General features: G+C 40.3%; 2 protein-coding genes across 2 annotated transcripts; both read right to left on the reverse strand.

Annotated features, from left to right (window-relative positions):
- Window positions 1-3,344: 3,344 nt before the first annotated feature.
- Window positions 3,345-11,764, reverse strand: LOC139469292 (alpha-L-fucosidase-like). The gene is made up of 8 exons (XM_071251431.1): window positions 11,401-11,764; window positions 8,854-8,960; window positions 8,513-8,643; window positions 7,743-7,876; window positions 6,935-7,032; window positions 6,679-6,811; window positions 5,274-5,444; window positions 3,345-3,826 (listed from the first exon to the last, which is right to left on the reverse strand). Exons 1-8 carry the CDS (start codon window positions 11,733-11,735, stop codon window positions 3,568-3,570), a joined length of 1,368 nt encoding a protein of 455 aa, XP_071107532.1. The 5' UTR covers window positions 11,736-11,764; the 3' UTR covers window positions 3,345-3,567.
- A 2,252-nt stretch (window positions 11,765-14,016) lies between these two features.
- LOC139467693 (alpha-L-fucosidase-like) lies at window positions 14,017-23,117 on the reverse strand. The gene is made up of 9 exons (XM_071249210.1): window positions 23,023-23,117; window positions 22,022-22,429; window positions 19,658-19,764; window positions 18,996-19,126; window positions 18,408-18,541; window positions 17,431-17,528; window positions 16,979-17,111; window positions 14,983-15,153; window positions 14,017-14,218 (listed from the first exon to the last, which is right to left on the reverse strand). Exons 1-9 carry the CDS (start codon window positions 23,115-23,117, stop codon window positions 14,017-14,019), a joined length of 1,479 nt encoding a protein of 492 aa, XP_071105311.1.
- Between the last annotated feature and the right edge of the window lie 3,771 nt (window positions 23,118-26,888).

Below are 26,888 nucleotides of genomic sequence, written 5' to 3' on the forward strand. Positions count from 1 at the left end.
ATTACGAGCAGGGTTCGATGTGGCTTTCTGCCATTTTATATATAACTTGTTAGATTTACTCCCCGTATAAGAGTATGTAAACTTTGTTGTAGTAACCTTGGTGTTTGTACTATTTTCTCATACTTGAAGTTTAGAATAGGTCTTTTGTAACTCATTCTTGTCGTAAGAGGCAACTATGCTTGTCGTAAGAGTCAACGAACGGGATCGGGTGATCAGGCTCGCTGACTTGGTTGATGCATGTCATCGTATCTCAATTGCGTGGATCGATGCTCATGATATCAATCACTGGATTGTCAGGTCCAGACTCGATTATTTACAAACCGCCGTCATATTGCTGGAATATTGCTTAGTGCGGCGTTAAACAACAACAAACAAACAGACCTGAGATACAACCTATGGAAATTAGCATCCTTTTTTTATTTTACATTTTTGCACATGTCCCCTGTCAACGAGACCGTTATCTTCATGCGGAACTATAGGTTTATTAAACCCCTAGCCGCATTATTATCCGAAATGTTTAAGCTTTCCCTAAAACTCTAACGTATCCTAGTAAGATTTAACGTAAACTATGGGAATCTATATTTTTATCTTTATATGCATCTTGTTTTTTATGCATATTTGTATATATGCTGTGTTGTGTGTCTCACAGGTCATATAGCCTGACATTGTACAACTGTTAGGAATATTTATATTGCCAAAATGTGTATTGCCATACTTGTGTGACACATAATAAAATAGTTTATTCTTTTTCTGCCTCTTTTGTAAAGCTTCACGACTAAGAATAAGGGCCTAATAGTCTCACAAGAACATCTTCTTTTGTTTATACCTATTTATACAAATACGTTTATTTGATACCTCTACCCTGTTTACAATAGGCTTATCTAAGCTCATTAATAGTCACACGGGCCTATAGTTTATTAAAGTCTCATCTCAACATATGATACGGCAAATATACATGATCAAATCTTTTAGAATATTGAGCCTTGTATTCGAGAGACTATTGTACATAAAATGCAATGAAAGTAGAATTTATTTAACTTCAAATACTGAAACTATGTTCCAGTGAGGTGAATATAGACAAGTATATAAAATTTGACGTTTCGTTGTTTTTAAATATTAATGCAAGTTTTGACAGATAAAAGGTCATTTCAGGACGCGACAAAATAAACTTACCTTTATCGACATCTTTAAAAGACAAGCAACCATATAGAACTTGGATGCATTCGTTAAAAAGGCGACGACTTTCATCAGTGTAAAAATGACAGTAAAACGTAATATTAATCCTTGATAAAATCTTTACAATAAAAAACATTTTCTCTCTGGTGAAGGACAGCTATCATATTGTAGTTTCTTACAGGAGCAACTCCACATCTGAAAAGTGTCAATGCCCTTTCATGAGAACGTTGCATGTTACATTTTACATAAAATTCAGAACCAAATTCATTTTTAAAAGTTAAATGTGTTCGAAGCCTTTTACCACCTGTGACTGTTCTACCATCCGATTTTGGTACTGCTTGTTTCTATTGATTGTGATACTTATTAAATATAAGATTTGTTACTTGCGACACAACAAAAGGGATGTGATAAATTGTATTTACTTTGATATGAATTGCACATGCACCAACATGCGGGCGACCCGCGCTGTCACACACCATGTGTTATTTGGACATTGACTTCATCACCTGCTCCGGTGGCTTGGTGGAAAAAAAATCTCGGTTAAAACAATACTAAACATGACAGATGTGGCTACAGGTTAGATTCACGTCATGACATTTTCAAATGGAAAAAGTCAACGTAAAATGAGAATTATTTCAAATAGTTCAAAAGTAAAACCACAAAGCTGGTTTTATTCATCCTTCATCATAAATTCTCTTCCTTGTGCGTATCACTTCTAAATGCCACTTGGTGATCGGCATTAAGGGGCCAAAACAAGGACGGGTTGGCTATACTGTGTCTGAGTGGGATATTCATGTTAAACTGCGGCATTGTATCTCAGTGGGCTAGTAATATAAATCGGCATCAGTCCGGACCAGTACAAGCAGCCACACACACACACACACACACACACACACGCGTACATGCACGTCGCTATATAAGTGCAATAATGTTGGACGCGAAGCCAACTAAATGCCAACTGTTACTCATTTGTCTCTCGTTGAACCATCTGTGATCAACGCAAGATGTCTCGATTAACCATCTGTGGTCTCAGATGTCTCTTAAGGAACAATATGTAGCATTTTCAGTAAACAGAAGATGTCAAGTTTGGTTACATCACATGGTTAAAGACTAAACTGCCGGACACAAGAAAATGTGATTACCCAAAATATTACAAACATTATGAAAACGTTACATGACTGAAAACAGTCGCCGAAACACTGCAAAGGTAGGGTCTAAAACGTTACTATGACACATATGAAGATCCGGGTTAGAACTGGTCTTAATCAACCTTTGCTTGTCGGAAGAGGATGGACTTGGTTGATGCATGTCATTGTATCTCAACTGCGTATTTCAATGATCATGATGCCAGTCACTGGATTGTCTGGTCCAGACTCGATTATTTACAGCCTGCCGTCATATAGCGGAATATTACCGAGTGAGACGTTAAACAACAAACACATCAAATACATCATCATCGACTTATCATTTCTTGTTGTTTAATATTTTCTTCTGCCGGCAGTTTAGGTCTTCAGCAGCATCCGTCATCCGCCGTTTCCGGATGCTTACTCCGCGAAGGAGAGGAAAGGCCCCAGTACCCCATGCACTCGGGAGACTAAAAGAAGGATTGGGTTGTTTGACATGGGTGATTGAGCGTCATCGTACACCAAGGACGTTGGTCATTCATATGCTAGCGACCACTGGCCAGCCTTGCCCAGATCGCACACTGCAACCATCCGATCCTCGTTAGTCGGTGTTAACAAGTATGAGATCTTGGGAGCTCATTCTACCCCGGATTCCCATGGGAGGGGAATGCAGAGCTCAGTAGGGCACCCATCCAAGTTCTGCCTATGCCCAAACAAACACGTGGCCAGTTTCAGAACGTAGTGCAGTTATTAATGTTGCGCAAAATCCTAAGATCTAAAGGGGCCTCCTCAGGTTTTCCTTGACAGCAATCTGTAACCAGTACTAGAGTACAGTAAACTACGGTTATAACGAACTCAAAGGGACCACTAATTTTAGTTCGTAATAACCGTAGTTCGTTATAAGCATATATACAACAAATGGCAGGGACTTACGTTCGTTATATCGGTCAGCTCAATATAAGCGTGTTCGTTATATGTGTAGTTTACTGTATAATTACCAATAAGACGATATTTTTTATGTAAAGTTTAATTTTAAATGCATGTGTACAAAAATCATCAACAAAAATGACACAGGATGACCATGACTAAAGTATATCAAGAGATGTAAAAATGTCATTAATATTAAAAAGTCTAAAAGGCCCAGGCAATAAATGTGCAAGGCGAAAGGAGTGAATTAGATGGACTTTATACCGCTTTTATCAATATTCCAGCAATATCATGGCGGAGGACATGTATGAGAACTGTACAAAATTATACTTTTAAAATACTACTGGTTTTTTAGATTATCAAGTCTGAAAACCCAGGCCCACTCGCAAGGCATACGATTGGCTGGAATTGCTGGAATCATGATTGTCATTCCTGATGTGGCGCCAGCTTTGAATCCAATGTGTCCTGGGTATCCTAGCAACGTCACTGTGGTGGCAGGACCCGGGTGGGGGACAGCTAGCTCCAGCTTATCTCCCACGGGCCAACTGAGAGTGATGGCGTACACGGAAATACCGGTTGATGACTTCTTGGACGTGTACCTACGTGAGAATAAAGCGTACCAAAACAGAGTTTACAACGCTCTTCCGTACATCTTCAGTATGATAACCAATTCACCAATAGTCATAATAGATCTTATTTGTAAGAAAGAAAAAGAGGTATCGAATTCACAGCGTTTCAGTTTTATATATTATGTGTTCAGGCAACCTATTTTCTTACTGAAATGCAAAAGAAATTGCTGTTCATGAAAATAATTCATGAAAGATTCCCATTGAAATATCAATGCTTTCTGGGGTGGTATCTCGTGTTTTTTACATTAGTCTGTATCCAAACTTAATGTTAACGGCCAAAAAGTGATACGATTTATGGATGTAATTGGTCGCCAAAACGCAGCTACAAAGCTGTTACCAAGTCCTGAATGTTTTCCATGAAAATCAAAATAACCTTGCCATTCTTTGGGCATTTTCTGTTAAACAGAGCCCCAATACATGGATCCAACATTCTTGTATCGATACTATAGAGCGCCATGCCAAGACTTACGAAGAATCAGAGAAACCAGGCATTAGGACAGCTGCATGCTGACCAGAGTGCACGAATGGTTGCTAATGCTTTTAATGTCCACGTGAGAACCATCTTCAGATTACAGCAACGATACCGGGTCACCAACGGCATGCAGTCGTCCTAAAGCCTGGTTTCTCTGATTCTTCATAGGTCTTGGTATGGCGCTAGTATCAGAACAAGAATGCTGGATCCACGTAATAGGGTGCCGTTTATGAGAAAAGCCACAAGGAAACGATAGCGAATTTTGATTATCATTGGAAGCATTCGGGACTTTGAACCATGGTCGTTTTGCCGACCCATTATATTCATATTTGTTTCAACATTACACTTGTGTACTTATGTAAAAAAGCGAGATACCTCCAAAAATGCATTGATATTAATTGCACAAAATGCATTGATAGTAATGGGAAAATGCATTGATAGTAATGGGAAACTTTCATTAATTATGTTCATGTAGTGACGTTTTGTAGTGCAGTACACATCGCAAGGTCTTAAATTGCATTCACACTAATAGCCTCGTAACATAATTTCCTTTAGGTAGATATTTCTTATGAGTATGGGGATGTTTTTGTCGATTTTATTTACACCCTTCTTTCTGCGGGAAGGTATAATCATGTTGCGATGAAAACCATTTTCCGTTTGAACATACGGACAGTTGTGTTTCACTGCTTGCTTGATTATAATGATAACTGATTATTTTTCGATGAATCGTCAAACCACTAATGACGATTGAACAATATGGCTGTATTATCCCTTTTGGTATATAATTAACAAGAGAGATTTGAGGAGAGAATGGCTTAAATGGAATTCTTTCTGAATTCAGATTATTTAGTTTGTAATTAAAGTGGGTTTAATTAATATTTGGTAAAATATTACAGTGTTATATGTTAGTACGTCCTTGTGGGAACTTTTATGTATTGTACGTACCAGACACCAGGTGTCGCTGTGTCATTCTGGGTAGTCCAGGGTCGTGTCCCATAGATGGCGTCGCCATTAACCTTCAGCCATTGTCCCATCTGCCGCAACCGCTCCTCATATATCGGACCGATCATACCGTCAGGGGTGGGGCCAGCATTCAGCAGGAAGTTGCCACCGCAGCTGTCAAAGAACAACATCAACTTGGGTCTCAGAACATAACCTTATAGACTGTATGTATCTCACCAGTTCTTGCCTTGTGTGTGTGGTGGTGGTTGTAGTGGTTGTTATGGTGGTGCGCAGAAAGGTACGGGCTAAGAGACGGTGGCCCGGTCGCATGAGGCGCCACAATTCGCTGTGCAAAGTTGCGTTCCTTAAATCTATCGATGGTTTGCCCTGTTCCATGCCGTGAAATAATGTCAAACCGAAGACACTCTCTCCCTCATTGATCGAGTGAGTGAGTGGGTTAGGTTTTACCCTGCAGTGTTCCACCAATATCACAAGGGAAATAAAGACGGAGTTTAACGCATTGTACGTACCAATTTTGGGGATCGAACCAGGAGTGTGAACACTTAACCACTACACCACCTCGCCATCCCACCGACCGTGCCTTGATTAGAGGTTGAGAGGTTATTTGATTGTAATATATTGTGTCACGAGTCTTGACTGGTCTATGAAACTGTGATAACCACAGTGGACACGACTAGTTCAATGGTCTAATAGATTCAGCTGCTCGCTAAACATTATTGTATTTATAACCATGTGCATTGGTTTGGCCAATTGGTAAACGTCTACAACCTCCATAGCTATACGCTGAAATACCATTCCAGACATAGGTACACCCAACTCATCCCACTTATTCATAAATACAGACGTGAGTAGTCCACACTCATACACACCGTAGGAATTCCATACTTATACGCATATATCCCTGTGGGGATTCCACACTCATTCACATATATCCCTGTGGGGATTCCACTCTCTTTCACATATATCCCTGTGGGGATTCCACACTCTTTCACATATATCCCTGTGGGGATTCCACAATCATTCACATATATCCCTGTGGGGATTCCACACTCTTTCACATATATCCCTGTGGGGATTCCACACTCTTTCACATATATCCCTGTGGGGATTCCACACTCATTCGCATATATCCCTGTGGGGATTCCACACTCTTTCACATATATCCCTGTGGGGATTCCACAATCATTCACATATATCCTCGTGGGGATTCCACACTCATATACTCACTCACACTATTCTATAGATATGGAGGTCTCCAAATAATCGAGACATCATGAGCATCTATCTGCGCACACAATGTACTCAACCACGTATTCAACCACTCACCCAAACACCAACCCACCAACCACCTCACGAAGTCACCACTCATAATAAAGAAATAGGGTACCTGACAACTGTAATGAGCTCTGTCAGGAGATGGTTTATGGTGAAGAAGTCACTCAGCTTGGCGTTACGGATGAATCCCCAATAGTAGTCGTGGATAGTGGTGGCATCCTCGAACTTATGCTTCTGTGCCACTCCTGTCAATTGAGAACCAAATTGTGCAAACTGAAGATACGAATCGCATGGCAAAATAGCAAACTCCTCCAAACCACCTTTCAAATCAGTACTAAATCAGTGCCAAATCAGTGTGCTACACCTACCTGGATTGTACCTGTCATGGCAGGTGTAGAACCCGCCATGTTTGCATGTTGCGTCTTTCCCCCAGCGGTCGTTCGTCACCACAGTGTCCTTAACAGGGCTGGAACAAGTGAGAGTGTCTGTCAGGAATACTCAAACATCACTGTGAGGCGGACAAAATGGTAGCTAACGATCATCATGCATACCAACATTGTGAAACGTAAAGGTCAAGTGACACCAGTACAAGCATTGTGAAAGGAAACTAGGATATCCAAACATTAAATGCAAAATTTAGAAAAGACAGAAAGCTGGGGAGGGGGAGGATGCAATACAGCATGATGAAGTGGGCAGAATGCTATCTAAGGATGCAATGCAGCACGATGAAGTGTATCTAAGGATGCAATACAGCACAATGAAGTGGGCAGAATGCTATTCTAATGATGCAATGCAGCATGATGAAGTGGGCAGAATGCTATCTAAGGATGCAATGCAGCACGATGAAGTGGGCAGAATGCTATCTAAGGATGCAATGCAACACTGTAAAGGGGGCAGAATGCTATTCTCAGGAGGATGCAATGCAGCACGATGAAGGGGGCAAAATGATATCTAAGGATGCAATGCAGCACTGTAAAGGGTGCAGAATGCTATGCGGTTGTATGTCATGAGTGTTGCTGTTTCAGTATGTCACGAGTGTTGCTATGACTGCGTGTTTTTCTGTGCCAGGATATACTTAACTATATTCTTTTGTCATATTTGTTCTCCAGAGTCATGTTATGGCAATCTGTACTGCTTTGTCTTCACTTAATTTGACAGATATAGGAGGAGGCCTACCTGTCGTTATACAGCCACGCTATGAACTCTGTAGAGTTCCAGTAGGTAGACGGTGCCATCCAATCCCCATCTGACCAAATAACATCAGGCTTGTACAGGTTCACCAGCTCATATAACTCGGGCATTGTCTTGAACTGAAAATTGTTTTGTATATATGTTCATTTCTGTTAGTATTAAGGAAAAAAGGCTCCAGAGCATAGGGAGAGTTTTAAAAAAAAGAGTGTGTCTGTTCTTGCATGAATGGCTTTCGCTCAATGAACCAATGTACACCCGCAACCAGTACACCTCACTGCTCGAACAGGCTACTGCATCACGTGAAGATTGTTTTGGTTGTAGAAATAAGTGAGTTAGTGAATGATTTTTTCCTCAATCATCACAACTGCCTGTAAATAATCAAAATTAGTCAGGCAAACCAGTGGTTGATAGTATGCCCAACGACCCACGGGCCTGGGTACGATGACATCCAATCATAAAATGTTACCATCCGATCCTCATTATTAGTATTATTATACTACCCTATATTGATCCGAAACAAACCGAAACATCCAAGCAAGCGCATAGACACACTATTATGCATGACAAGTGACGAATATCTCATAAATGATTGCCTGGTAATGCCATTCATATCAAACGTTAGCTAGCAAAGTCTTTAGTAAGACAATATCTGTCAGAATCTTTTGGGTTTTTTAAAAATTATAATAGAACAGAAATATAGTTAAACAAATATAAAACTACATTTGAAAGTATTTGAAAAGGTCCACAGGACCTACCTTAACAAAGTCTTGAGTTTTGAATTCGTTCTTCTGATCTTGAAGAAACATTGGGTTGACAAATTCGAACAGCGAGTGGTAAAGACCAAACTTGATGGTCGTCTTCTTCCTGATTGAGTTGGCCAGGTCACCTGGAATAGATGATTCACAGAACTGGTTACATGGCGATCAGGATGATATATAGATGTGCCTCGTTACTTATAGCTATTGATTATTGGATGACACGCGAACAAATATTCAAACATTCTTTGCTGCTGTCAAACATAATCGGAGCGAATCTCAAAATTCGAACCCAAAATCAGTGGATCCTTGAAAACCATGGGACGTAACTCTGCACGTACCAACTAAGTCCCTGCGAGGGCCAACGTCCATGGCATTCCAGTTAAACGAGTATTTGGTTGGCCAGTTGCAGAATCCTTCATGGTGCTTTGATGTAAGTACCACATATCTGAAATATATATATATTTATATTATAAACTTTGTATAGAAACAGTTCGAGGCACATGGCGGAAGTTGAAAGCAGGAAATACAAATCGGTCGGTTCGTCATACTACGATGATTAATAACAACACAAGAACTAACATGACCAGGCTGACCAAACAGTAAATTATCAGAAGTAGACATCTACAGAAATCTATTTTAACAGTACCTCTCTTACTCTTAAATATACCTGAACATCAAGTTAAATCAACTGACCACGTCTACAATTAGCTGTAGCATTGGGGGAAGCTTTTACCAAGGAATATTCTCTTTAAAACTGTGATACGACGTTATACTACATGTTAAAAACAGGATCTTTTGTGTCACGAGGACCTTTCACAATGCGTTTCCTTGTGTGAATTTCAATCACATGATGTATTAATAATACGTCCAGGAAGTCGACAGCGAATACAGTCGTTAAACTACACACGTTTGGTGAGGTTTATTCAGTTTGTTTCTCAACAACACCTACAATGATACAGCCAGCCGTATGTTGGATTTGTCCATTCCTTCAGGCAGTTGTTCAACATCTTTGACTTGTTTTCTCAGGACGAACACGGTGAGAATAATCTTATTGTGTTTGGTGGGATTAAAAGTAGCGATGAAACCTGGACTCATGCTAAACGGTGACGGTGACGTGGAGGCAAAACTGGACATATCGCTGGACGTCGGGGTCGGATAAGGTCTTTCCTCAAACCGTTGCTGACCCTTCTGTCATTTAGTGGTCTCAACCCAGGAATTGTCAGTGGTACGTCATGAGTGTTGCCTGCTGTAGGTTATGACCAAGAAGTCCCACACAGAGCGGCCAGAAACATAAATAAATCTGGCACCTTACTGATAGCATCACATTCTAATGACAGATATGTTACTTTAGGGCAGTTTTACACCTTTTGTTTAAACTAATGGTTTACAGGTTGTGGTGTTTGACATTTGGTTCTTTCTGTCTTAAGCTGTCTGGACATAGTTTGTGAGTGTTATCACACTGAACAGACATTTGCGCTTAAATAAATCAGAACTTAAATCTCAAATATGTATTGGTTTGTTAGTTTTCATTAGAAAAAAAGAACCCTTCACAGCACCGGAAGTAGTCAAGATTTTAGTCACGTGATCTCTATCAGTAAAATGATTGGCTCAAACCCATCGTCTGCTGTAGCAGTATTCTACTGTTTCTGTTGTGGTGGACGATTACTTTTGGATTATACCTTGGCTATTGCATTTTTATGCCCAATCATGGCTAAATTGTGTGTTTCAACTGTTATTTTCTTGGCACTCACTTGGAATACCAGATTCTTACTAACTATTTACCATGATGCGACTTCCAACGGACACCACTGAACATTTGTCAAGAAAGGTATGAACATATTGGAATTCTGACGCCTCTAAAACTAATGAATTTTCAAGTGGAAAATATCAAGAGTACATTTTTACAAATAAGGCTTGTGTATGCATTAATATTATGTAGAACTTGTAAATGCTCGCAGAATTTTGCATCTTGTGAATGTGTGTGATTTTATGCCATCCAAAAAGTCAGAAAGGAAATAGAAACAAAAGCTGAAAAGATGGCATTCCTCCGGAGAAAAAATGTAAGACATCGTATCATTATGGTAGCCCATGTAGTCCCTGTCAGGTATGCATACAGTTGGGAACATTTTATCAAAGATGGTCCTCATCATGAAATAAATAAACCTTATCACCCAGGTGAAAAGCATGAGTATTCAGTGAATATATTTCGTAACATGGAAAACTAATAAAAGTACAAAAACACAGTTGTTTTAGTAGAAACCAGCTGACAGAAACTAGAGAGTGAATATGTCATCTGCTAGCAAATTGTATTTACTGTTTGTAGGTCGCATTTGAGAACGAGGCTTGGTTTTTACGGGAAAAGATATCAATTACAAAATTGAGGCTTAGCTCGCACACTGAATATAAGCTGATACTAAACCGAGCTATCCGATCAAAACAAAACTAAAGAAAAAGTCATTAAAGTAATGCCAGTTTATACTATGACCATAAGTTGTTTCAAGACATTGGTAAAATGTAATGAGGTTTAACGTCGCGTTCAAGATTATTTCACTCTCAAAGCGACTTAAATGTGTGTGTGGCTGCTTGTACTAATCCGGACTTATGCCGGTTTTATACTATTAGCCCACTGAAATACCATGCCGCAGTTTAACATGGATAGTTAATAAGGCAATAAGCAACGGCCACCATAACGCCGTGAAAGGAAGGAAAGACCCCACAAAGCCTGACACGACTGGCTGACTTTGCCTTTATACCACCAATCTGACACGGGTCGAGTCACTGTTACTAATATTAGATGTGGGAGGATAAATTCGATAATTCACTGTCGGGTGTTATGGGTTCGCTACAGTTTTGTATGGAGGTACTTCTAGTGCTCGTGATCTCACCTTGCCCCCGAGGCGTTGAATATCTCCGCCCATTCGTCGGGGTTGTAGAACTCAGCTGTAAATTGTGTTGCAAAGTCAGCATAGGTAAAATCCGGTCGGTAGTTATTCTTCATGAACTCCATAATGTCCGGTCTTTTTTCTCGCCAAAACTCCTGGAACCAAGCACCTGTGAAGCTTGGAACAGAGAACACCCCCCAGTGAAGAAAGATGCCAAACTTGGCCTCGTCGTACCAGGCCGGGAGGGGCCTCTGATCCAGCGACTCCCATGTTGGGTCGTAGCGGGCACCTGCCGCAAGTGTCACAGTCACCAGCGTGCACAACAACAGTCTAGCCATGTTGCGTCGTCCCGTGTGTTCACAAGGAATCGCGCTGTCAGCTGAGCGTAATCAACAGATCAATCACGTGACTAGTCACATGTAGGTGAGGTGAAACGGGGTTTACGTTGAGTCCAAGATCAAGAGAGAGAGAGAGAGGTCAGTAACATGAATTTTAAAACCGATTGAATTGATCTGTTAGAGCTAGGTGTTTACCGGATCAAATATTTAATCATTTTTAATATGAAAATAATTAATTATAAACAAGATACAAGAAACCAATCTTCTATTATCGCTGCCGGATACTGCCATTTAAAATGTCTTCATTGTCACCGATCGTCTTAAATGTGAACTGTTTGCAAATTGATCTAAACGTTTTTAAAGATTGTCGAACTGTGTGCTTCGTAATTTGCAAAGGAATTCATCCCAAATGTCTTTGAGAAAGATCTCATTTTAACGGAGTCATCGGCTTCTTACGACGTTCTGCTATCATGGCTGCTTAACATAAACAATCTATGGATGAGTTTGCGTGTGATGTGTGAATGAGTTAAATGTACATGATAGTCTTCTACTCCGTGAAAAGGCAAAAATATATTTAGTGAGTTAAATCAGAGGTCACGTGTCGCTGATGCGATTTATTGCAACACTCTTAACAAGTCTATATGTAAAAGAGACTGCTTGTACTGGTCGATTGTATAATTGTATGTTTAGGAGGGGTGAATCAGAGGTTCCACTAATGAATACAAACTGTCGGTTGATGAAACAAACCACGCTGGAGTGTATGCAGTTGTCCACGCGAATTCAGAAGAACATGACGAGTTTCAACACCTTCATTGTTAAACAGGTAAAACTATTCGGCATAGGTAACCAGCCATCTTTATAAGGTAGTTGTTAAACTGAATAATCTAGTTTCAATTGCCTTTCTTTGATAATAAAATACGTTTCTTCCTGTTTTCTAACACATAATCATAAAGGTGAAGATAAACATGACTGAAGAGATTGATAGTAAAGATCATGGTTATCAAATGTAGTTGGGCACGGTCATTTGTTTTGTGTGTTTGCAAAGTATGTTTCATTTATGAATAAACAGGTCAACAATTACAGTACAAGTCCGCCACCTACCAACTCCGCCACACGACCAACAGTTCACATGTGCAAATGACTCGACACCGGGAGTTCCTTTAATCCATGGGTTTATTTCATACTGGCAAGAATTATGGCTTACAAAGGCATCTTCCCCGAAATAAGTATTAGGAATGATATGGTGAGGGTGTTCTTGTTTACGCTGCTTTCCAACAAGTATATTGATGATAAAGTGTTTTTGTTGTTTTGGTGTTTGTTGTTTAATGCCGCACTCAGAAATATTCCAGCTATATGACGGCGGTCTGTAAATAAACCAGATAATCCAGTGATTGACATCATGAGCATCGATCCACGCAATTGGGATACGATGACATGCATCAACCAAGTCAGCTAGCCTGACCACCCGATTCCGTTAGTCGCCTGTTACGACAACCATTATCGCTTTTTACGGCAAGCATGGGTTGCTGAAGACCAATTATAACCCGGATCTTCCTTATGATATAGTGACATTAAGTTTACGTGACAGGAAAGTCCAAACTGATGTGTGTTCACCCTTTTTGTGAGGTGTCTACTGAAGTACCTAGGAATGTAATAGAAATATTTGATTGAATAGTTCATATTAAATTACATTTCTATACATCTCATGAACGTTTTGATCGCTTGATTTTGAAATCACGAAATTGTCCACATTTTAAGGATATGTTTCCTTGGTTCTGAAGCAATGCCATTACCAATATATGGTGCCCTGAGTTTCACACATCCATACTGAAGCTCGACTAAATGATATGAATGACAAAGAAAAAGGACACACAACGGACACAAAACACATTAAAACATATATCCAACCACAAAATTACAAAGAAAATCCACCAAATGATACATAGTATGCATATATAATGTATTCTATTGGTTTTTGAGATTATCAAAAGATTGAAAACCCAGGCCCACTGGCAAGGCATTAGTCTGTCTTACAGACCCTGATACAAATATATATCAAATACAGCCCATGCAAGTCTATAATGTTTGGCAAGTCTAGATCACTGCAGTATCAGGGTCCTTTACACGTGTCGTAAATGAAGAGAGTCACTGGGCTCCTTTTTATTATATTTTTATTAAGATAACTGAACAACTGTTTTTTATGTAAGATGTGTTCATTTCAGAGACTAGATGTTAGTCTAGCAAGGCATACGATTAAATGGAATTGCTGGAATCATAACTGTCATTCCTGTTGTGGCGCCAGCTTTGAATCCAATGTGTCCTGGCACGGACTTATATAGGTCCGTGGTCCTGGGTATCCTAGCAACGTCACTGTGGTGGCAGGACCCGGGTGGGGGACAGCCAGCTCTAGCTTATCTCCCACGGGCCAGCTGAGAGTGATGGCGTACACGGAAATACCTGTTGATGACTTCTTGGACGTGTACCTATGTGAGAAGAAAGCATACCAAAACAGAGTTTACAACGCTAATCATTGCATCACCATTAGCTAGACCATTTCACCCATAGTCGTAATACCTCTCATTTGTCAGAAAGAAAAAGATTGATCTACTTAAGAGCGTTTCACTTTTATATAGCAAACGTTCAGACAACATTTGTTCTATGTTAACAGATCCATCAACGAAACATTGTAACGTAACATTCACACTAACATCCTTGCAACATTAATTTTCTTGCAACCTGATGAAAAAGATGTTTCCATTTGAATATATGGACAGTTGTGTTTTACTGATTGCTTGATAAAAATTTTTCAATTAATCGTCAAACCACTGTTGTAGAACCGTGCTACATATACTGTTCAATCAGGACTTCAGGTAACAGCAGACAAACACATTTTAGGGCGACTTGGTTCACTTGGATGACTTCATGATGTTACAGGTACAAGAAGTGCAAGCGCGGGAAAATATTCATACGTATAGACTAATTACATAACTGGTTACGTAATTCTGATGCGCTAACATTGATGCGCTATGAGCGATAAATGAGTATTACAACTGCCATCAATTATTTTTCAACAATATGGATGTATTATCCCTTAAGTATGTAACTGACAAGACATGGGGTTCGGGGATGGCTTGAATGGGATTCTATCTCATTTTAGATCATTTCAGTGTGTAATTACAGAGGTTTAATTAATATATGGTAAAATATTAGATTCTTATATGTATATACATGTATGTAATGTACGTACCAGACACCAGGTGTCGCTGTGTCATTCTGGGTAGCCCAGGGTCGTGTCCCATAGATGGCGTCGCCATTAACCTTCAGCCATTGTCCCATCTGCCGCAACCTCTCCTCATATATCGGACCGATCATACCGTCAGGGGTGGGGCCAGCATTCAGCAGGAAGTTGCCACCGCAGCTGTCATAGAACAACATCATCTTGGTTCTCAGAACATAACCTTATATAATGTATGTATCTCACCAGTTCTTGCTTTGACTATGTGGTGGTGGGTGTGTGGTTTTAGTGGTGGTATTTGTGGTGATGGTTGTGGTGTGGTGGCGACGGCGGTGGTGGTGGCGGCGTGGTCGTGGTGGCAGTGAAGGTGCGCGGGATGGGGTTGGGGAAGAGACATGGGTGGCCCTGTCGTCCAAGGCGCCGCATTGCGCTGTTCAGAGTTTCCTGGGTTTGAATCTTGGTACACCCTGATTACGATTCACGCCATGATATAATTGAAATACTGTTCAAAGCGACGTTAAACTGAGGTCGCTTAATCACGCCTTGTGGGGCGAGCGAGCGAGTGAGTTAATTTTTACCCGCACTTAACAGTAATCCACCAATACCACACCGGACATTTTGAGGGAGTTTCTCAAACTGTATGCAACACTAAGGTGAATCGAACCAGGCGAGCGATCACTTAACCACTAGACCACCTCACCATCTGTCGCACTTGCCTGGTTTTGATGTTGGTAACAGAGTTGGTTTTAAGTGTAATAAAATGTGTCATGTGTACAGATGTGTCATGTGTCATAGCTCGTCCTTGAAACTGTGATAATCAGAAGGGACACGGCTAGTTCAATGGTTTAATGCGCGACAACTCGCTAAACGTGACTGCATAGCTAACTATGGGGACTAAGTTTTTCATACTTCATCACGTTATATGAGGCATATTAAGGATTGGATACAGTGAGAAATTGAAAGATGAATATTACAAACTAGAGGACCATGCTCCAATATCGTAAACATGGCAAGTGTCAAATTGACAACGTGCATCAGACATAATCCTGGACAGCTTCCTGAGGCAAGGAGTAAACTGACCATAAATGTCCTGTTTCCTCTCTTTCCGAACTAGGCTAGAATTTCGAGACTCGATCGTAGCGCCACCAGTGGCTATTACGAGTTATGACCCTTCTATGCCCCTACTATTCACCAATCAGATTCCATCTCTCATATCACTTGCTTTTGCTTCAAACCAAATGGCGGCGCCCAAGTCAATCCGATCTGATCGATAATCAAGATCTATATCGTAATAAAACGGGTCTTTCCCCGCGAAGTACATCATATCACCTGAGCACCTTGATTAAAACATAAAAAGATTTGCAAAATGTCTGTCGACGCCAAGTTAACAGTACACATGTTTTGCAAATCCTGCAGTCGGCCGAAATCTGCACGTTGAAATGTTGTTTACGAACCGGACGTCGATTTCGTTACACGATTTTGATTGGACTATGCATCGACTCGTTAGTCCAGCCAAAATGAAACTCCGGATTTCCAGCCTAGTTCGGCAAGGGTGGAAACTGGACTTTTATGGTCAGTTAACTCCCTTGCCTCGGGAAGATGAATGCAGGACCAGTATCTCTTATTGTGCTGTCAGATAGCGTTAGGCAGACACATTTAGGCGTTATCTTCGGCTATGTCTATCATCCACCCTTATCAAATCACACGTACCACGTAAGTGCTAGCAGCTATTCTTCTTCATACTGAACTTCACTCATAAACACCTTTATCATCAATGCCTCCGCCAAACTAAATTATATAATTCTGTAGCTAAAGCTCACAATAACAACTTTATCGCCATTTTAATCAGATCAATAAGATTATTCCTATTGTTAGTTGGTACGTATTTCTAGTACACCATAGATATAATGAAACAGTAGAAGCCCATTTCTCTAAAAGCGGCGTTAAACCCGATTCACGTACTCCACAACTCTCCCACCCACTCACACACTATAATGAAATAATGTACCTGACAACTGTGATGAGATCAGTAAGGGGGTTCTGTATGGTGTGGAAGTCAGTCAACTTGGCGTTGCAGATGAACCCCCAATAGGTCTTGTGGACAGTGGTGGCATCCTCGAACTTATGATTCTGGGCCACTCCTGTCAATTGCGAACATATTCAATACAAACGCCATGAAACCCCGTTTATCCGGAAGGTTTCATTTGTATTGAAATCGTCCGGATTCAAAAAGCACCCGGATAACGAATCATGGCTACATAATACTATTCCTTTAATACACGTAGATTTTACCTACAGTAAACTAGTTTCGCAAAATATGCTTTGAGTTAGTGAGACTAAATCCCGGCACTATCGCTACAGTTTGCAAATAATCGAATCTAGGCGGTCCTATAAGCGGTTGACAGCGCCAAGCTATTTTAAATGAGCTTTCCAATCAGCACTGCAGTGTGCTGCACCTACCTGGATTGTACCTGTCATGGCAGGTGTAGAACCCGCGATGTTTGCACGTTGCGTCTTTCCCCCAGCGGTCGTTCGTCACCACAGTGTCCTTAACAGGGCTGGAATAAGTGAGAGTGCCTGTCAGGAATACTCAATCATCACTGTGAGGCGGACAAAATGGTAGCTAACGATGCTTACCAACATTGTGAAACAGTCAGGATAGATCCGAGGTACGTAAAACTAACACATATACACATTTTCGAGAAAGGAAAAGGACATCGAAAGATTCAATTCAACGACAGGAGTGAGTGAGTTGGGTTTAACGCCGCTTTTAACAGTATTCCAGTTATATCGCGGCGTGTCAGCTTAATGTGGGAGGAAAGCTCGAAGTGATGCAGGTATCAGACGTTCACCACTTCGGTGAAACCAACGAGCACGGGTATGGTGCTGACAAACCTAGAAACACAATCGGGGCGAACCGGGATTCGAACCCACAATCATAGGTTCCTGGCGTGCCCAAGGGACGCAACTCTGCACAGCGAATCGCGGCGCCTTAGACGACTGGGCCACCCGAGCCCCCTCAACGACAGGAAGCTATCAAAGGATGTATTCAGCATTTTGAAAGGAACAGAAGGACCTTATTCAAAGATGCAAGGCAGTATTGTGACGGGGAAAGAATGTTTTCTATGGATACAAAGCAACATGATGATAAAGACTTAATACAATGATCCGAGGGCGTAATGCAACGTTATTTAATGGCCCGCAGATATTCAACATACAATGAAGCACTGTGAAGGGGCAGATTGCTATAAATCTGATTACGTAATGCAGCAATGTAACAGAATGTCAAAAGTGTTGCCGTGACAGGAAATAATAATTGGTAAAAGTAATTTTATTCTGCTTTGTTTTTATATATATTTTTTCTATGGTTGCCATTTCCTTGTCTGTCCTGTACTGCTTTGTCTTCACTTGGTTTTCCGATATAGGAGGAGGCCTACCTGTCGTTATACAGCCACGCTATGAACTCTGTAGAGTTCCAGTAGGTAGACGGAGCCATCCAATCCCCATCTGACCAAATAACATCAGGCTTGTACAGGTTCACCAGCTCATATAACTCGGGCATTGTCTTGAACTGAAAGACAAGTTTTACCAGCTCAAAGTACACCTGATATCAGTACACCACACTACTCGAAGAACAATTGTGTGAGTGAACGCTTTGCTCCGCAGTCAGAAATATTGTAGATTCACAGCTGCCTGTAAATAAGCAAATTATTCAGGCAAACCAGAGGTTGATAATATGACCAACGACCCACGTGCCTGGGTCACGATGACATTCAATGATGAAGCGTCACCACCCGATCCTCTTTAATCAGGAGTACTTGGAACCCTTTCTGATCCGACATTCTAGACACTCTATCATGCATAACAAATGACTAGTTTCTCATAAATGCCTGCCTAGTAATGCTATTCATATTAAACCTACCCTTGAGAAAGACAAAATCGAAGGAACAGAACAGAAAAATAATAACAGGAATTTGAAAGTAAAAATACATTAAAAAGTATTTGAAAATGTCCACAGGACCTACCTTAACCAAGTCTTGAGTTTTGAATTCGTTCTTTTGATCTTGAAGAAACATTGGGTTGACAAACTCGAACAGCGAGTGGTAAAGACCAAACTTGATGGTCGTCTCCTTCCTAATTGAGTTGGCCAGGTCACCTGGAATAGATGATTCACAGAACAGGGTACATGGCGATCAGGGTTATGCATGGATGTGTCTCGTTACTTGTTGCCAAATATACATTCACTTCTTAAAGATTATCTACATTTGAAAAGAAGAATGAAACAGACTGGTGTAGCATTTATAATTCTACAATGACTATTTATCTCCAGCCACGAAGTGGGGCGGGGGATATAGGAACGGAGTTCGCTTCTCAATGGGGACACATTTTCTCAAAAGCTATTTAAGTAAAAGAAATGAATTTTTACACACCGGTGTTACTGGTCATGTTCTTAAATGAGTTCAAAAGTTGGTACCATACATAATTATTTTAGAGAGTTATGTCCCTTGCTCCATGCCTTTCAACTTTTCTCAGAAACTACTGCAGTCACATGAATGAAAGTACTTATCAAAGAGATACTGAGCTCGACAATTGGTGTCAAACCAAGAAGCAAAATTGGGGCGAATTTCAAATTCGACCTCAAAATCAGTGGATCCTTGCAAACCATGGGACGTAACTCTGCACGTACCAACTAAGTCCCTGCGAGGGCCAACGTCCATGGCATTCCAGTTGAACGAGTATTTGGTTGGCCAGTTGCAGAATCCTTCATGGTGTTTTGATGTCAGCACAACATATCTGAAATATATATATATATGTATATATATATATACATGATATAAAAGAGATAGAGGCATTTTTCAAACATAATACTGACAGTGAGTGATTATAACAACCGGACAAATATATGACTTGCATGTTATACAGTTAGACGGCCATAAGGAAGTATGTCGTATTTCATTACAAATACGACGCTTCCATTTAGTCTCCTTGCTATAATTCGTTTGCCATATAATAATTTATGTTTGGGTGTAATCCATGTTGATTTATTAACTGAATAAACAGGAGCCCCGATTGTTTGGAAACCTCTTTAGTTGATCAATTACTGTTCGGAACGTGTACATGATGACATAAACATTACAATTTGACCAAGGCGTGGCATGACATTTGTTTGTTTGTTTGATGTTTAACGCCGCACTCAGCAATATTCCAGCTATATGACGGCAGTCTGTAAATAATCCAGTCTGGACCAGACAATCCAGTGATTGACATCATGAGCATCGATCCACGCAATTGGGATACGATGACATGCATCAACCAAATCAGCGAGCCTGAGCACCCTATCCGTTAGTCGCCTCTTACGACAAGCATAGTCGCCTTTTACGGCAAGTATGGGTTGCTGAAGACCTTTTCTAACCCGGATCTTCACGTTTCGCGTGGCATGACAATTCAACGAAATCCTTTGGTCAGGGGATATAGAAATGAATGTTAAAATTATCTTCCCTTGCAATACGAGTTTCTCGATAAGCCAATACCATGTCACATGACAACGTGAAAGGAAGAAAAGGACACACAAAGCCAGACACTATTGACACCATCTGCCTTTATTTACCTGACACAGTTCGAGTCAACGTTACTAATATTACATATGAGATGATAAATCGTATGCACATCGTCAAGTTCCAATGGAGAGTCGTAACACAAACCCGACATGGGTCTGTGCGCTGGGGTTAAGTAACACTGTTACTAATATTAGATACTCAGTGTGCGAGCTTAGCCTCAATTTTGTAATTGATATCTTTTCACGTAAAAACCAAGCCTCGTTCTCAAATGCGACCTACCTACAAACAGTAAACACAATTTGCTAGCAGATGACATATTCACTCTCTAGTTTCTGTCAGCTGGATAAACAGGTTTCTACCAAAACAACTGTGTTTTTGTACTTTTATTAGTTTTCCATGTTACGAAATATATTCACTGAATGCTCATGCTTTTCACCTGGGTGATAAGGTTTATTTATTTCATGATGAGGACCATCTTTGATAAAATGTTCCCAACTGTATGCATACCTGACAGGGACTACCATAATGATACGATGTCTTACATTTTTTCTCAGGAGGAATGCCATCATTCCAGCTTTTGTTTCTATTTCCTTTCTGACTTTTTGGATGGCATAAATGCACACACATTCACAAGATGCAAAATTCTGCGAGCGTTTACAAGTTCTACATAATATTAATGCATACACAAGCCTTATTGGTAAAAATGTACTCTTGATATTTTCCACTTGAAAATTCATTAGTTTTAGAGGCGTCATACCTTTCTTGACATCAGTTTAGACCCCTGACACACAAATTAGAACCTCAATGACATATCAGTCAACACAAATTTAAACAAACGGTGTAACACTGCCCTAAAGTAACATATCTGTCATTAGAATGTGATGCTATCAGTAAGGTGCCAGATGTATTTATTTTTCTGGCCGCTCTGTGTGGGACTTCTTGGTCACTTCGAGGGGGAAACTGGGGACTGTCTTTTATCCAATTAAAAACATGTTTACAGTTCTAGCTCCTCCTATTTTAAGTTGGATATAGGAAGCTTAGTGATCAGTGATTGCTGGAAACACAGGAATTGGCCCCTCCCCTTAAGACAGATGGAACCCATATTTTTTGGAATGACTTCTACCCTGTGAGAGAATATTTTGAGATCACGTGACTTCAATAAACATGTTCTCACAACTTCTACAGTGCATGGATGGGTTATATTTTGGTAGTATTTTGATAAATTGACACATGTGGAAATGGGAAATACATGAAAACATTACATGTTCAAATAGGATTTGTAATAAAAGGTTTATATGAGGTAGAGCCCAGGATTTTTCACTTCTTGTGACAGGGGTTGTGACGTCATTATGGGGATTTTAGCATTGAATCTATTTATAACCTGTGTGAAAGCGAGGCTTGGTTTTCATCTATAAGCGGTAACATAGGCTGAGCTCGCACACTGACTGCAGTATGGCTGGCTTGTTTGTAGTTTGACTTTACTGTGTTCTCACCTTGCCCCCGAAGCGTTGAATATCTCCGCCCATTCGTCGGGGTTGTAGAATTCAGCTGTGAATTGTGCTGCAAAGTCAGCATAGGTAAAACCTGGCCTGTAGTTATTCTTCATAAACTCCACAACGTCCGTTCTGTTTCCTCGCCAATACTCCTGAAACCAAGCACCTGCGAAGCTTGGAACAGAGAACACCCCCCAGTGAAGAAAGATGCCAAACTTAGCCTCGTCGTACCAGGCCGGGAGGGGCCTCTGGTCCAGTGACTCCCATGTGGGGTCGTAGCGGCACCTGCCGCTAGTGTCACAGTCACCAGCGTGCAACAACAACAGTCCATCAATGTTGCGTCGCCCCGTGTGTTCACAAGGAATCGGGGGGCACGGGTGGCCCAGTCGTCTAAGGTGCCGCGATTCGCTGTGCAGAGTTGCGTCCCTTGGACACGCCAGAAACCTATGATTGTGGGTTCGAATCCCGGTTCGCCCCGATTATGTTTCTAGGTTTGTCAGCACAATACCCGTGCTCGTGGGTTTCACCGAAGTGGTAACCGTCTGAGACCTGAATCACTTCGGGCTTTCCTCTTACATTAAGCTGACACGCCGTGATATAACTGGAATACTGTTAAAAGCGGCGTTAAACCCAACTTACTCACTCACTCACAATGAATCGCGCTGTCAGCAAGAGCGTAATCAACAGATCAATCACGTGACTACTATCATGTAACCGTCTCGTACGAATATCTTAAAACGTCACTCTGTCTGTACGTCAAATAGTGTTGATTCTCAGCGTTGTTTACACAAACAATTCAAATTAAGCTGGGTCAACATGACTACTGTAAAGAGCAGGTGCACAAACCCTACAATTTCCCTATAAACGCCAGTACCAGCCTTGTAGTTGAACCGTTGTGTTGTATGTTCAGATGGTGTTCAGGGTTTCCTCTAATGAGAACAACATATTAAAAGTTAACCCTTTCCTTCCTGTTTCCTTTGTCTGCATACAGAATGTCTCACAACACTGTGGACAACCCAAGGACGTTAGTGGACTCCAGAGACGTTGCTTTGTTAGTCCTTCTTGATCTGTCTGCCGCGTTGGATACATAGGCCATGCAAGGTTGTTATATGCAGTCTGATATCAGGAATATTCTTTGTATGTCTGGTTTTTCTCTTGCGTGGATATCTCAAGATGTTGGAAATGATAAATTATTTATCTTCATGCTTAAGCAAAGATTACTTATTAATTTTCACAAGATTGGCACTGTCAAATATCATCCTCAAGGTTTTTATGCTATTATACGAATATAAAATCATTACTTGTGCCTGAAAAATATGTATCTGAACTTCAGGATAGAACTTTGAGAAGATCTTTGTGTAAATTACGTATATCATTACATAATTTTAATGTTAATAATCTCAGAAAGAAAACTGTACAAGAAAAAGAAAGTAGTTTATGCCGTTATTGTAATCAAGGCTATGTTGAGGATGGGTTTCATGAACTCATTTGTAAATATTATCAGTTTCTTAGAAATAGATACCTCCCTATGATTTCAACTATGTACACAGACGAACAACTGATGAAATTGTTGAACTCCCGCAATGCTAATACAATACCATCTCTGTCAATATTCCCGAAGTAGTTTTTGAAATTAGACGTTGATATTATATGTAAACTTATTATTACCTACACGTGACTGTACTATGTTGATAAAAAAACAAACACTTCTGTACTATAGGTCATATGGCCTAAAATATTGAATAAACTTCTGTGTGTCTGTCTGTCTGTATGTATATACAGTTTTGACAGACAGGTCACAGGTAGGTCATCTAAACAGGGCTATATAAAAAGTGAGAGTCTCACGTGAGGGGTCCCTCAGGGGTCTGTGCTGGTGTGTCTTACCAGATACGTCATTAATACGATCGTTTTGTAAATTTAGGGTCTCATTACACAATTTTAAAGTAAATATGTGTCGTAAATAGAAAGGTATTCATGCTGTTAACGGTGTTTGTACCAATTGTGACAGAGGTGAAATTGAAGATGAATTCCATGTCTTATTCAAGTGAAACAAGTATTCCAAGTTAAGATCTACATATCTCCCCATCTTGAATAATGACTATAAATCTGAAATGTTAATGATAAATACTATCAACTCACAAACAAATTTGTTATCTTTTCAGTGGCTACTTATATAAAGCATGTTTTTACTATCAGATTCAAGATGTAATTTCTGTATATGCACGTGACATCATATTGTGAGTTGGTATCAATTGTACTTCAGGCCATAAGGCCATAATACTGAATAAACCTGTCTGTCTGTCCGTGGGCCCACCATCACGTGCCTAATCACTTTTATGCAAATTCACAACTGGTCGATAGATTTAGTCCCTTCTTCGACAATCAGATTGCACCATTGAACAGGATGGAAAGCTGTCTCAACAATGTCAAATCCTGGATGACTTCAAACATGCTTTAATTAAATGATGAGAAAAAGGAGGCAATGGCAATCATTCCGCCTTCAAGACAACAGTAATCTCAGCTAACTCACTCCACAATTGGACAATCCTTGATTCCATTTTCTCCATTTCTCCAAAACCTTGGTGTTTTTATTAACTCATCCTCAATTATGGAAACACAAGTACTCTTTCTCAGTAAAGACGTCATTCTATCGGAGAAATATTGGATCAATGCATCGCCTGATTTTAAGAGCCTTTCTGCCCACCAATCGCTTCCTAACACTGGCCCTGCTTGTTCTGTGGGATGTTCTTCCAGTCTCTTGACTGAACCCAAACTCAAACTAAAGTTCTACGGTGCTCGATCCTTTTCTAATGCAGGTGCCTCACTATGGAACTCTTCGGTGTTTAAATCTAGAGTCGAAACGTACCTCTTCAAACAGCTACAACTGAATCAGATCAACAAAGATCTGAGGACATCCCATTTCAGGTCACGTCAGAACCTTTCGAAAAACCGTGACCGACCAATGAAATGTATAACAGCAAGTCTGAAAATAGCTTTCTTGAACTTTATGGCACTAGTTTCAAACTGACAACTTCCATTCCAGACTATGCTTGGAAAAGTTCCCGATTCAAAATTTCAAAACTGAACAAACGAAAATTCTGAAATGTCAAAAATGGCTGTGATTGTAGGGCAGTAGTTACTATATGGATATGGAAACTTGTCCGTTTGAGTGAGTGAGTGAATATTGCTTAACGCCGCATCAGCAATTTTGCAGCTATTCGCGGCGAGTGTCCGTTTGAAATGTCGACCCCATTGAAGTGAGAGATAGACACTGATTTCAAAGGAATCTGTCGTACAGACAGTAGGGCTGCAACGATACAGGAAGGTCACGATACGATACGCATCTCGATATTCTGGTCACGATACGATACGTATCTCGATACGCAATGATAAAAAAAGAAGACTTAAAGCATGTCAAGAGTGAGCCTTTCATGATTTTGGAACAGTCAAAATTATTTTATAATAACAAGACTACTGAAGTTGTTAAGCTTCAAAGTGGAACTTTCCCTAACTTTCCTTCAAAACAATTCAAAGTTCAAACACCAGAAAATAATTAATGTACTTCACCAGTGATACAACATCAAAGAATTTTGATGCAATGGTCGAAGAAATTGTATGAATTTTAAGGAGTCAAAGTATAGCATTTTTAATATATGTATCCATTCTCTAGCAAATGAAGTTCGTTTCAATGCATCAAAACCGGTAATCTGACTGTGGTTGCTGGTATTTCCTCACACACGATTTCACCTAACTTAATGAAAACAATATTAAATGAAATTTTGAATAAAATTAATAAAACATATTACAAACACAAGTCCTTATATACAATGAACACGTTTTAATAACAAGATAGTATAATAATGGTATTGAATTGCGTACTTCAGTTCGTATTTGCTGACTGGTATTTCCGGTGTTATGTGCTTGCGGAGATCAGCTGATAATGTTTTTTGAGATGGGAAAAAACATCTGTCAGTGTAAAATCTGAGCTTATTAAAAATGTAACTACGATTTTGGGAGCCATGCGTTACCGCGCGCTATAACTAAGTTAGCGGTTTATTGAAAGGCGCAATAGCGAGGAAACGCTGTACTTGAGATTTGCGTTCCGTATCGTGGCGTATCGATAAATGGGTCCACGTCTATCGTATATCGTATCGTGGGTCAAGTATCGCGATGCATCGGAATATCGGTGTATCGTTTCACCCTTAACAGACAGTAACTGTTATTTGGAATGCCCGTGTTGACCTTTTCGAGGTTGCGTGATTAGAAAACGCGTTCAGACTTTTTTTTTCGCGAACTCGTAAGCGACGCTCTGATTGGTCGGAAGAAAGGCCGTTCCGACGCTACTTGTAATGGGATGTCCTAAGATCTTTGTGTGGCAGGAGCAACCACTAAGATCAGATTTTAATGAGATTGGAATCAGATAGGAATACAATCTGTTGTCCCCGGGCCTGTGTAGAGAGCGTGGTCACAGCTGCCCACGGACACATAACAGACAGGTGGCTCGGATTCGTTTTGATTTATAATTAAACCATAAAAGCCCTGCTTTTTTCTGCTCCCTTTGTGTCCTCTGCATGTGTATTTTTTAGTGTCTTACTGTCCTCAGTGACGTGACATTTAGCGTTATATACATCATGTATTCCAATGTAAACATGAATGAATTATACAAAAGTTTGTTAGTTTGTTGTTTAACGCCGCACTCAGCGATATTCAAGCTATATGACGGCGGTCTGTAAATAATTGAGTCTGGACCAGACAATCCAGTGATTGAGATCATGAACATCGATCCACGCAATTGGGATCGATGACATGTATCAACCAAGTCAGCGAACCTGACCACCCGATCCCGTTATTCGCCTTTTACGATGAG

Source organism: Haliotis cracherodii, unplaced genomic scaffold (genome assembly GCF_022045235.1).
Source record: "Haliotis cracherodii isolate W230 unplaced genomic scaffold, xgHalCrac1.p SCAF_2, whole genome shotgun sequence".
Classification (NCBI taxonomy): Eukaryota; Metazoa; Mollusca; class Gastropoda; order Lepetellida; family Haliotidae; genus Haliotis; species Haliotis cracherodii.

Excerpts from the sequence above, each read along its gene's own strand:
- LOC139469292 (XM_071251431.1), bottom strand. The coding sequence starts at position 11,735 with ATGGCTAGACTGTTGTTGTGCACGCTGGTGACTGTGACACTTGCGGCA. Across the intron at positions 8,961-11,400 it reads TTCAACGCCTCGGGGGCAAG|ATATGTGGTACTTACATCAA; the intron begins GTGAGATCACGA and ends TATATATTTCAG. Across the intron at positions 7,033-7,742 it reads GCGTGGCTGTATAACGACAG|CCCTGTTAAGGACACTGTGG; the intron begins GTAGGCCTCCTC and ends CACTTGTTCCAG.
- LOC139467693 (XM_071249210.1), bottom strand. The coding sequence starts at position 23,117 with ATGGCCTATGTATCCAACGCGGCAGACAGATCAAGAAGGACTAACAAA. Across the intron at positions 18,542-18,995 it reads AAACTCAAGACTTGGTTAAG|TTCAAGACAATGCCCGAGTT; the intron begins GTAGGTCCTGTG and ends CTTGTCTTTCAG. Across the intron at positions 15,154-16,978 it reads GATCTCATCACAGTTGTCAG|CTGCGGTGGCAACTTCCTGC; the intron begins GTACATTATTTC and ends GTTCTATGACAG.